This window comes from Anopheles moucheti, chromosome 2 (genome assembly GCF_943734755.1).
Source record: "Anopheles moucheti chromosome 2, idAnoMoucSN_F20_07, whole genome shotgun sequence".
NCBI classification, from domain to species: domain Eukaryota; kingdom Metazoa; phylum Arthropoda; class Insecta; order Diptera; family Culicidae; genus Anopheles; species Anopheles moucheti.
Genome location: NC_069140.1, coordinates 62,132,126 through 62,145,129, shown reverse-complemented (window position 1 = coordinate 62,145,129; position 13,004 = coordinate 62,132,126). Strand labels below are relative to the sequence as shown.

Genomic DNA, 13,004 nt, shown 5'->3' with positions numbered 1-13,004 from the left:
TGATATGTTTGGGGCAATTATAGCATACACTAGCTGCGGCTGATTTGTCATCTCGTCGCGGTATTTCCAAGTGCAATGAAACTATTTACGAAACGTAATTTTCTAATGTAGATCGTCATTCGAAATTTCCATGAAGATGACAAAACTCCAGGGCAGTTGTCTATTCAACAATTGCGAATTGCTTCTTTTTCAATATTTTGAATAGACGTCGTTCATCAATCGTAGTACAATACATTTTACTTCATGAAATTCGAACAAAATTCGGATCGCGTAAATTTCGTCAACTGTACAATAATGATATTCCATTTCAAGTAATGTAAATCACTACAAAAAATCCAGATCATACGAAAAACGTTGGTAAAAAATCACGATATCCCATATCATTTAAAAATGAAAATTGAATAAAAATTAGCGGAAGAAAGAATCAAAGAGAGGAAGATAGAGACATAAATAGACAAAGAGAGATATAGATAGAGAAGGAGTGAGAAGAAAATAGAAAGAGAATATTGACATATTTGCAATCCATATTCATAGGGGAAAAGGCGAACGAGGTTACAATTACAACTAAAATTCCCGATAAATAACATGAAGCGTAGTTCCTACGAGTTGAACCTAGATGTCTCTGAAAATAAAATATCTAAAAAAAACCGTACAGCGTTCGAGAACAATTGTAATTAAAATGGTACTTTTCCCATTGCGTGTGTCATCAACCAGGGATTATTCATGCCGATTTCGCAGTACAACTTTTAAAAAATTTAACGTGAAGAATCGTTCAAGCATTAAACTCTACGTAAATCGTTGTAATTAGGCTCAAATACACTACCGTTACATACTAGCGGGTTTTAAATATGCAATAAAGGTTAAAAGAATAAACCAACTCTCCAAATAAAGTCCAAGACTTTTGTTGATGTGAAAGACTTGCAAAAATTGGTAGGTTTATAGCTGCATGTCAGCTGTTGCATACAAAAGAGCAGAGGAAAATAAATCCCATTTACGGTAACGGCTTTTACTGCAGCTTTGAAGTGGTATAATAACGTTGGGTATTATACCAGCACGAAGGAAGCCGAAGAGGCAGTCATATTTCTGACAGCTGTCGAGTTGTGTGTGTGTGTGTTGTGTTGTGTTCACGAGTGTGCGAATGTGTGTATGAACGTAAGGTGGGCAGAGGCAAATAACTTTTCATTGCTAATCGATAACGCAAACAAATCTGTTCCTACACAGAATGGCTCGTTCGATGTGAAAAAACAGTTTTGTGCTAGGAAGATCGTGGTGCTGCCGTTTGAAATTGGGTGAAAAACAAAAGATACAGTCATGGATCGTAATATGAAATCAAGAAACAACCTTTCGGTACGTTGAAAACTATCAGGATGGGTTTGTGAAAGTGGACGGTTTTCCTTGAACCTTCCATGTTTCCTTGAAAGGGGTGCTATGGCATCATCGTTTACATTTGGAGACCACTGCGTTGTTGGAGTTGCTCGGTTCACAAACGTGTATTTCTAAAATATCAAAATTTACATGTGGTTCTCTACTTTTGTGGTATGTTTCAATGCGCCGAAAGAATTAAATGTATAAACAATTGCACAACTCCAAACTGTTTATTGAACCATCCACTACAGGTGGGCCAGCGTAATAATGCCCACGCCTCGTTCACGCAGAGGGTGTGGAATCTAATCGAACCCACTACCGTGCGGGCGAGATTGTGTGCGGCTGCGGCACTCCCGTCGGTACCATCCTCGTGGTGCCAGCCAAGTGTGACTAAAAGCTATTAAAATCGAAAGTGTCGAAATGATGATGCGAAACGCATCAGCAGCTAAACTTGCTCTATTCGCGGCGGAGTAACGTAACCGATGATCCCATTTTACTCGCCGCAGTGCAGTTTTTACAGCCCGCGAAAGACACGGAACTGTAAATTCACTTACTAGCAATGTTGTGCTCCTTATTTTCACAGAACACCACCAAAAACGAATGTGTCCAAGTGGTAGTGCGCTGCCGGCCGCTTAACAATAAGGAATTAACCGGAAATTTCCAAAAGGTGGTCGATGTTTTTCCCAGTCGAGGCGTGATCGAAATCCTAAACTGCAATGAAGCTTCGAGGGAAAACAAAAAAATGTTTACGTACGATGCGGTGTATGATTGTCTGTACGTATGCATGGTTGCGTTGCCATTGTTGGCGGAGTTTGTGATAGTTTCATTGCTACCCCCATTTCAGCTCCACACAACAAACGATCTACGATGAGGTGGTACGCCCATTGGTATCGTCCGTTATGGAAGGGTTTAATGGTTGCGTCTTCGCGTACGGTCAAACTGGAACGGGTAAAACGCACACGATGGAAGGCATCAAGAATGACGCGGAGCAGAAGGGCATCATTCCGCGGGCATTCGAGCAGATCTGGGCACACATAAACCGAGCGCAAAACATGAACTTCCTGGTGGCGGTTTCGTATTTAGAAATTTACATGGAGGAACTGCGCGATCTGTTGAAACCGAATTCGACCTGTTCGCTGGAACTGCGCGAACGAGACGGTGGCATTGTGGTACCAAATTTGCATTCCGTACTGTGCAAAAGCGTCGAGGACATGCTGAACGTGATGCACCAGGGCAACAAGAATCGTACGGTTGGTTTCACGAACATGAATGAGCACAGTTCGCGTTCGCATGCGATATTTCTAATCAAGATTGAAATGTGTGAAGTTGGATCCACCCTGGTTAAGGTCGGCAAGCTAAATCTGATCGATCTGGCCGGTAGCGAAAGGCAGTCGAAAACGGGTGCCACTGCCGAGCGGCTTAAAGAGGCGAGCAAAATCAACCGGGCGCTTTCGTCGCTGGGAAACGTAATTTCGGCCTTGGCAGAAAAATCTCCCCACGTTCCTTACCGTGACTCGAAATTGACACGCTTGTTGCAGGATTCGCTTGGTGGCAATTCGAAGACTATCATGATTGCAAACATTGGTCCCTCCGAGTTCAATTACAATGAAACGCTTACCACCCTACGGTACGCACATCGGGCAAAGACGATCGAAAATAAACCGGTGAAGAACGAGGATCCGCAGGATACGAAGCTGCGCGAATATCAAAATGAGATAGCGGAGCTGCGCAAACTCATTAGCGAACGGCAGAAGCGGGAGCGTACAGTACATCGGGAAAAGAAGGCCAAAAAGAAGGCCTCTCGTGTAAAGCGTGAACCGAGCCTTACGCAATCGGATGAAAAGTCCGATTCCGAGGTGGAAGAGGAAGAAGACTGCGAGAAGGAAAATGAACAGGACTTCAATGAGCTGGACACAAAAGCCAAAGAAGAGCTGGTGAAGGAACGGGAAGCAACGGTCGCATTGGCCGCAAAGCTCCAGGAGCTCGAAGGACAGCTAGTCAAAGGTGGCAAGAACATTCTCGACACGTACACCGAGCGCCAGTTTGAGCTTGAGAAAAAGCTATCAGAAATAGCCGAACGAAAGAAGCGTGAAATCGAAATGCAACAGCAGCTGGAGCTGCAAGAAGAATCAACGATGGAAATTCGCGAAACATTCACCTCACTGCAGCAGGAGGTGGAACTGAAGACCCGCAAGCTGAAGAAGTGTTACGCCAAGTGTATGGCTCTGAAGCAAGAGCTGCAGGATACGCGTGATGAGCATAATCGTGACCGGCGCGAATTGGAAATGACACAAAATGAACTGATAAAGGAACTGAAGCGACTGTTGCTAATAATTGACAATTTTGTACCGGCTGAGGTGAAATCGCGACTGTATACACAGGCCAAGTATGACGATGAAGCGGAAGAATGGTTCCTTAATGGTAGTATGATGCTGAGCAACCACCAAATGTTGACCCGTCCGGTCGCCGATCCAAACCGTCGGCGGCCGATGAGTGAATATGCGCTGCAAATGATTAAAACGAAGTCCAGCGAAGCCATCCGCTATAAGGTTAGTGGAGAGTGGTGAGTAAATGGGAAAATATTAATCGGATCTCTTTCTGCACTATTGTAGGGTGAAAACATACTCGATTACGAGCTGGATATGCCGCTCAGAACGACGTACGAATACTCGAACCCGAAAGTGTCGGCCTCGTTACAAGCAGTCTTGGCGGAGGCCATGCAAACTGAGGACGATATCGATATCACCGATCAGTCGAACTACGCCAGCATGATGAAAATGCGCCTAGATCAGATCACCAAGCGCAACGTGCAGGAACACGCAGCATCAAGCGCTTCGACAAGCAGTGCCATGGCAGGTGGAGCTGCAAGTGTCGGTGTTAGCGGTGGTGTGTCAGGTGCAACTGTTTCGAGTAACAGTGCAACGGGTAGTGGTTTAATGGGCAGTGTTGGAACCAGCACCAGTCGAGCACGATCTTCGGTGTACAGCCGGGGAAAATCGGCCGCCCCTGCATTCGGTGCACATTCGGCAGCACCGGTAAAGAAAGTGTCCACTTCGGCACTTATGTCGAGCAGCCACGGAGGCACTGGACCGGGTTCAGGCAATATGTTCCCGAAAGCGCGTGGTCTCATACCCAAGTAGAGCCTGCGCCACGGTGAAACTGAAGTACTCATCTAAATGTCATCATCGTTATCGTACCATCACCATCATCATCACAACAACAGAACGAATCATCGTTTAATCGCCCATTCAAGACTATGATTGATGATCTCGCTTCGCTGTGCTTAGTGCTTAAAGTGGCATTGCTGTGTTGGAATGTACTCACATTTGGAGTATTGGCGCACATGTTTCCACCTTTACATTGTTTTAGTTTGCACGAATCGATGAATGGAGGACGATTGTATGAAAAGTTTCACTCACGCGCGCGCTTTTATCATAAACACATAATTGGCAATACGAAGGAAAGCAGAGCGGTTAGAAAATACTCGAAAGTGGAAGGGAATGGACGGGATGAATATTTATAGAAACACGGACAATGTCCCTAGAGGACATGTAGCAAAAGGCAACCGAACAATGAAACACAAAGAGAAACATGCAAATGGACAAAAGGGATAGGGAAGGACATGAGGTAGAACCTTTATGAGACACTTAAATTAATCAAAATGAAAAAAGGACATCGTAAGCGTTTGGAAACATAAAATTATAGAACACGTCAACGAGATGCTCGGAAGGTATTAACAATAGCTGTGCCTAGGAATATATTTTTGTTACGTTCTTCTCCTTTAACACCGCAATTTTGCTGCTTATATTTTGATCTGGTATATAAGACCTTTGAAAAAAAATATTTATGTTCGCTACTTAAATTTTGTTATAATTCGCGTACGTTGGAGTTGATTTCATTCCACATCATGTTAAAGGACAAACACTTTCCTGATTATGCTAATCATCACTTAGCGCGCTTTTTATGTTAAATTTACTGCAATGTTATTATTATGTTATGTATAGTTTTGTTTTGTGTGCTATGAGTTTAACTATGTTATTGCATTTCATACTAAACTAATGTTTTTTTGATTGTAAATATGTTTTTGAAAATGAAGCCTCTGGTGGAAAGGGTGATAATTTTCAAGAGAAAATAATATCCAGCTTTTTTAGTTTTCGCTTCTTTGTCCAACCGAGAGGTTCTTGATTATTGTTGAGTTTTTATTCGTATTTGGTTGAGTTTATCATACTATTTATTGAGTTGAGTCCAGTATATTCCGACCGAATGGTAGTACCTTCAAATCCATTTAGATCAGAGAGAGAGAGAGAGAGAGAGAGAGAGAGAGAGAGAGAGAGAGAGAGAGAGAGAGAGAGAGAGAGAGAGAGAGAGAGAGAGACCAACAACTCTCTCTATTGGGACAAAGTGTTCACACGATCTGCTGCTGTTGAGTGCTTTTATGATGGGCTCACGTTTTTACCCACAAACACGTTTGGATATAAGCTGGAATATGTAGTTCAGAACATGTTTAAAATATTCGATTGATACGTATATATCTTTGAAAATTCCTTACAATCATATTGTCAGATAAAAAGTTCGTAGTTCAACAAAAGAGTAACTGGAAAGGGAAGACATATTGGGTAGCTGCTTCCCTAACGTCTTTAGAACACAGCATACAACGGATTGTACGTTAATTTTATATGAAACAATGTGATGATTTGGTTGGTCTCCCTAAACCATCATTTACCATTACATCGGATCACTGACACTTACCTTTTTCTAAATAGAAATGCACCCAAACTTTAGTTGTACATCGAGTACATATTCTTTCGACTCACGATTATATGCTGCACATTAGTCTGCTTTTCTAGCAGAATAGTAATGCTATCGTACAAATGATACTCTCTTGCTTATGCAACATATATGGTCGTTCGATCACATCGTATGTGACGTTATGGAAAAGGCAATTATGAAGAGAGGCTGATTGCGATCGTAAGTGGGGAAAGTTCTAAGAAGAGGTTTGATAGATGCAATGTGTGATGTGTAGCTTGGTCTACCGACTTCTCCGGTTGAGTGTTAGTACACAAATTTTGGAGCAAGCGATAAACTATAGATATTGGTTTAAGGATGATGTGGAAGAAACGATGGACGTATTTAAAATATAAAGAAAATCGTACACAATTATGCGAAACCATTTGTTCCACTTTATTGTTGTTCAACTAGTGCGCAATTTTATTTCTTTATGGTAGGCCGAAGCGCCAACATGTACACGGGATAGAGTTCTTTGGGGAAGCTCGTTTGACGTTGCTCCTTAACGACGCGCATGTTGGCTTGCTTTAGTAATTGTTTCATCTGTAATAACGGTCTAGTTACCGATGAATCAGTTCGATCGACATCTACCACATTGCTTGTGGTAAAGTTTTCTTTTATCACCATCATCCCTCCACGGGCGAGTGCATTCGTACAACGGTGGAAAAATTGAATCGTATCCTCATCGGTCAAATGGCCTAGCACCCACTGGGCCCAAATAATATCGTACCGCCCTTGTTCGGGGATAAAATCCTGCAAACCTTCGTTAAATACTGTACCCAGCTTGGTGCCGTAATCTGCCAGATCGGTGCGAGCTGTTTGGCAGAAATGTTCATCCTGCTCTACCAGATCCACATGGTCGAACAATGGCAAAAGCAGATTCTTACTGATTCTCCCGATCCCGGCACCGCAATCTAAGGCTCTACTGCGTCCCGGGGCCGGTTTTTGCTTATACAGATGCTTCAAGAACTGTTCTGAACCGCGGATGTCGATGAATGATATGCTACCAAACCCGCCAAGCATCCCATCCACTGTGGGAGACACGTTCGACCAATAGTTTTTTGCATTGTTATAATAACTCTTACTGTCCGAGAGTAAATCATTTGGTGGGTAGCATTCGGTATTATTTTCGCTTTGATCGTTGTTGGTCACAGGTTCTACAGATGAATGCGTTTCGATGGGAGTACTTGTAGTGCTACCCTCTTGGCTAGCCATATTCGACGACATTGGATATTAATATAAGGAACACTTGTTGAATTTAGAATACAATCTATTTGCGATCGGCGGGATACTTTTTTCTGCTAAATCATATGAACACGAGGTAGATGGCGCGTTGCTTTGTTGTTGAATGTAAAAATACGGTTTGTTTGTTTGCCATTATTCCCACCTTCAAGCATACTTCACGAGGCGAAACTCAACTCAACTCTGCTGTAAACAAGTCTACTTGATGACAGCATGCAGCATTGACGTTTGTTCTAAAATTTGAATTGAAGTTTTAATGATTAAAACGTACGTTGATAAAACCCTGTATTCTTGTTTTTACGATATTCTTGTTTTTGGACCATTTTTTCAGAGATTACTTAATTAATTGCTTTGTGGTAATTAATAAGACTGTAAGGACAAATATCAATAGATTATAGGTAGCAGTGTCGACAATGGGACGAACAATAAACAAATAAACATGATTGTCATTGATATGTTTGTTCCCATGCTTAACTTATGCAATCTACTGCCTCAAATTTTATGTCTTCAGCATTATTGACTCACTTGAGTGTGTGCTCTCGAGAATAACTGAACCAAAAACAAGCTTAAAGCTTGAAGCAACACGGTGGTGTATTGGAAGCGTCGCCGGTCTTCACATCACAGAACCGGTCCAGAATCCCATCCGGACCATTCCTCCGTACACAGAACTAACTATCCGGCTAAGGTTAAAGTCAAAGAAAGCCAGAAATGGCAGGCCTAACCCGCTTGAGGTTATTGTGCCGATAAAGAAGAAGAAGTTTCCAAATTATTTCCATTCTTGTTATAACACTTCAGGTGTCTAATATACTTCGGTGTGCTGAAAGTAGTGTTTCGTGTAGTATGCAGTTTGTGTGTTTAAATAATCTCACCGTGAACAAGTATGGTAAAGCTAATTGATGTTTTGTAATTGAAGTCTTCGCATTAACCGCGGAGGCTTTTTTGCAATTCTTTACCCTGTCTCATACGAACTGTTTGTCCAGTTGTCTTCAACATTGCTTCTGGAAAAGTCTAATGAAAATCTCTCTAAGTATTTGTAAGTCTAAAGTCACTTACTGATATGAAAATTGCTCCTCAAAATAGAACATCTAACCTATTAGCAAAAATAACGTACATACATGCGAAACGTTATGTATTTGTACTAACAATTTATACAAAACTAGCATTTTGATTAGATTGACCTGGAAACTGAAAGTGAAAAAAATACCTAAGTAAGCTAAGAAAATTTAAAGAAAATATCCGAACAAATACATATTCTTTCTTGGTCTCACATTTACCGAAAGCTTTTGTAAGTTTTTTAGAAAGTGTCGACATCATTTAAATGTGTGAAAGAAAAACTTTCATTTTCGACATTCCTGAAAGCGTATCAATAAAACAGGATTTAACAATCACTGATACGCTTCCCTTTCGACGGACACAGCGTATCAATCACATTCTTCCAAAATGGCCATTGTTTTCTTCCCATGTACACCTGTCGGTTAGCTTCGTCTTTCTGTCTTTCAAGGGCTAGCCACATCGATCTTCTTCCATAAATGGGTACACATTTCTTATTTCGTTTCGTGTGCTGCCGGTACAACCAATGACTAATTTTTTACGCATATATTTAAACATACATACAGATAGAATACATAATGTATCATATATATAATGAGTTTTTGCATTATTTGCTCATGTTCCTTTTCGTTCACTGAGAAGTGAGTGACCCCAAAGAACAAGAAAAAATTAAGAGTTTCACTATTGTTAGTCACTCTGGATTGTAATATATAATATGTCATAAAATGGCGTAAATAATATGTAATAAATGCTAGTGAAAATAGATTGTGAGATATCAAATATTTGTATTTATGTTTGTATATTTGTTTGCCAGGAAGAGGCAAAATGCAAGTAGGAATTGCCTGGTACAAAATGTGCGAAAACCAGCACAAGGAGTTGAAAAAATGATAAAGATAAATAAACCAACCAATACAAATCTATATTTATGTATATGTATTTTTCCCAAGAAGATGAAGTTTTTCATATATGTTAAAATTCTTAAAAACCGCATATTATATTATTCAAAAAGAAACAACCTAACTATTACAATCTTGCATGTGCGTACAGTGTCACATTATGAATACCATAACCCGTTATACAATTTCTCTTCTATCATTAGACACGTTCGGGAACGATTTTAGCCAATGCGACTTACATCGAACCCCGGGAGAAATTTTTATCGTGCGGCGTTTGACTGTTTTCGATAATGCATGAATATCTTTCATACGAATGTTTATGTATGTATGTATGTATGTAATGATAATGTACGGAAAAACCATGATAACATTTTGAGAAAATTGAATAAGTGTTACCACTGTAGCAGGAGACACAGATTATGAGGCAATAATTAGCATTAGAATGACGAGTAAATTAATATTGATCGCATGATCACTAGTTGACGATCCGTACCTATTTTAACATTGGCCTTGATGTAGGCTCTTCCATCCAACCAGAAGAACGAAACTGGGACGACGATAATACTTGATGCTGTTAATGGCACTGCTAAAGATATGCTTTCACGTGTATGTTTTTCCGACTTTATCATCGTCATACCGGTATTTCTACTTTTAATCGAAATCGACTAGAAAATATTAAGTACTGAAGATACCAGAGGCAGGTGTTGAAAAAGAGTTTAAAAGAATGCGTACGGACTGGTCAGATTCAAAATAACTGACCAAAAGAAAGAAAACAAAATAAAAAAAAAATTGCATCTCGCCATGAAGCTTCCAGTCCCTGGAGCTTTGCCCGTTGCGGCCAAGCCTCAATCGAAGTTGGCTGCGCAAATAAACGCCAAGAAGCGTACACAAATTCCGCTATAAATCCACACATCCACAAACGAAGCGCAGCATGAACGCACACATGAACAACGCATCCCTACGCAGAGTACTGTATTGCGCTCCCCAACGAGATATGAAAGTTGCCTAAGGCCATTTCAATGTGGCATGTTCATGAGTGTAAATATGAAACCGCACAACTCACCATGTTAATAAAACAAATGAACTGTTTTTTAGAATATTTGAGCTCACATATAGTCTATAAAGTACTACATTATAATTACTTTATTTTAGTACTAGTTTTTCCTTAAACGAGTATATGAATTGATTGAGTATATGATTGATTGATTGAAAATTGTTCATACGGCCCTCGGCCGTCATTATGGAAATAAATTAAAAAAAAGTATATGAGTTATTAATTGTTAATGCTAAAAAAAATTCTGTACAGTTCCACAATTTCTGTACAGTTCAAAAAGACAGGAACATGAAAACATATCAAACTTTGTCGAAACCAAAAGCAGCACTACACTGCAGGGAGACAACGAAAAAGCTATCACAAGAGAGTACGAATAACAAAGAGAACTTGAGGGAGAGTTCTCTCGCTGCCTTATGTACAGCATACTAAAACTACAACGGAACACAGCAAAGTAAAGAGAATTGCTACAAGCAACTTATCCCCCTAAAGCCCTGTGATAAACCTTAGTAAAGCATTGCTGTAAAAACCTCCACAAAAAACTCATTTGAGTATTCATTGATCATTGACTGTTGGTAAGCGTAACCTAGTAGATCCTACTTATGCAAGAAGTGGAACGAGATACAATAGTTGGTTTTGCCAGAAAACATCAACCTTAAAAATATCCAGATACGAGTATCAGTAGGCAGAAATTGTACATGAAAGCCCACAATTACGGAGTGATACGAGAAGGTCCTTGAAGCTGAATTCTTGTGTGGTACCGTGACAATACCTTGACAAAAAATAAAGTGATACAATTTTAAAGATGCAGTAATTTCCAGAGTTACGCGACTCTCGAGTTATTAGATTTCGAGATACGCTTTCACTGTTTGATGGAGGAAATGACTTCAAACGAATGTGATTTGTACATTAGATTAAGGCTCTAATTATAAGCTACCACTAGTATTAATACTAATCAATAGGGCCAGGCTTTTCTTCAGAATAGAAAAATATTAATTTTTGGTAAAAATTTACTCTGATTGTACAAATTTCAAACATTAATGTGCTTCGCAACGTGAAGAAATCGATAAATGAATATTAAATAAAAACGATATTGTAAAGGGAATTCGAGTTACGCAAAAATTTAAGTTATGCGAATTTCTCTAGCACGCATTATTCACGTAACTCGTAAGATTCGAAAATACAAGCAAAATATGTGTTTTCTTTAATATTCATTTCTCATCTACTGCGAGAACACATGGTCTCTTAAACTCCCACGATTAACCTGATTAACCCAGATGGCAGTGTAAATATTGATACCTTTTCCCTATATCGTACAATAACAAGCGGTACAGTTCCTACAGAGTTTCTCTCTGCACATCGATGCAACAGACGTATGATGAAACGGCAAAACAAAGCAACAGAGAGAGGGCGAATATTCGGTTGCGTATGCTTGTTTCGCCATGGTAGTGGTATGAGCGAGGGTACGACCAGTTCATCGAAATTCCTTGTCGGGCGTAGTCGCGATCGTTTACGTCGTTCGGGTGCGTTCAGCATACATTTCTTCCACACAACAATCACTCACCCTGTAGGGGTAGTGCGGAATGCTTCCGTATTCTTAATTATTTCCCTCCTTACAAGTCGTCCGATTTGATGGTGCAAGAATTTTACGAACAACACACCAACGGCAATCAGATTCAAAGTAGGTACTGTGCGTAAGGTAACGAATCGAGGCAACATTAATCGTAGACATCGTTAGGCGTAACGTTAAGCGCTTGTGTTAAGCGGTTAAGGTTCGTGCGTTTTAGTCAGTGTAATTAAAAGTCCCGCAAGTGCCCTTGCGCATAGATGGAGTGAAGATCGCAAATTCTCGGTACCGCCATGAACTCGCATGTGCCTCACCAATGCAAGATCTTTTCACTTGGAACCAGTTCGCGACTGAAAGAGTTGCGACGAACGCAAGACACGAACCCCCTTACGGTACGAGATACTCCTGAGAAATGTGCGTTTCTGTGACGTTGGCCATGTCAGAGGCTACATAAAATATTGTGTTGCGGTTTGGAGTGTTCGTTCAAGTAACATGTAACAACGACAAATTATAGTAAAACATCGTGTGAAACCAGCTGTGTATAAAGTTGCAGAGCAACGATAAATCTACATTGCAACCACTGGTGTTCTGTGGATCAGAGAGTGCCTGTAAATGATAGTAGAATATCACGTGCGTGTGTACAAACGTCAGTGTGCATATAGCGATAAAGTCATATTCCGACTACTTCCCTCGCAAAGTCATCGGTGAAGTGAAATTCAGCTCACCGTGCATCGCGCATACTTTCACGCTTTGCGGGTCGTTACCTTTCTGGTCGCTCTTCGCAGCAAATTGGAAATCACACATTAATATTTCATAGCATATTTTGGGTGCCGTCCTGCATTTAGGTTGCCGGCTTTCGAACGTCTTGTGAGCAGCTGAAAGGTTACCCTGGCAGTAGCGGAAAAGTGTAACGTGTATACATGTGTACATGTGTGTGTGTATGTGTATGATACAAGTGCATGCGCATGTTCAAGATAAAATTCTCATTCATCAACAACTAGTTATAAGCAAAATAGTGACACACGAAGCATAAGTGCTATTGAAAACA

The 13,004-nt window shown here is 40.5% G+C and overlaps 2 protein-coding genes across 2 annotated transcripts; one reads left to right on the top strand and one right to left on the bottom strand.

Annotated features, from left to right (window-relative positions):
- The first annotated feature begins 1,238 nt into the window (after nt 1-1,238).
- On the top strand, nt 1,239-5,678 carry LOC128310288 (kinesin-like protein Klp68D). Its single transcript, XM_053046895.1, has 4 exons — nt 1,239-1,347; nt 1,949-2,139; nt 2,210-3,914; nt 3,978-5,678. The coding sequence occupies exons 1-4, from the start codon at nt 1,312-1,314 to the stop codon at nt 4,503-4,505; spliced, it is 2,460 nt and encodes an 819-aa protein (XP_052902855.1). The 5' UTR covers nt 1,239-1,311; the 3' UTR covers nt 4,506-5,678.
- Nucleotides 5,679-6,557: 879 nt separating this feature from the next.
- On the bottom strand, nt 6,558-7,535 carry LOC128297805 (N-terminal Xaa-Pro-Lys N-methyltransferase 1-A). The gene has a single exon (XM_053033504.1). It carries the CDS (start codon nt 7,375-7,377, stop codon nt 6,574-6,576), a length of 804 nt encoding a protein of 267 aa, XP_052889464.1. The 5' UTR covers nt 7,378-7,535; the 3' UTR covers nt 6,558-6,573.
- Nucleotides 7,536-13,004: the final 5,469 nt, after the last annotated feature.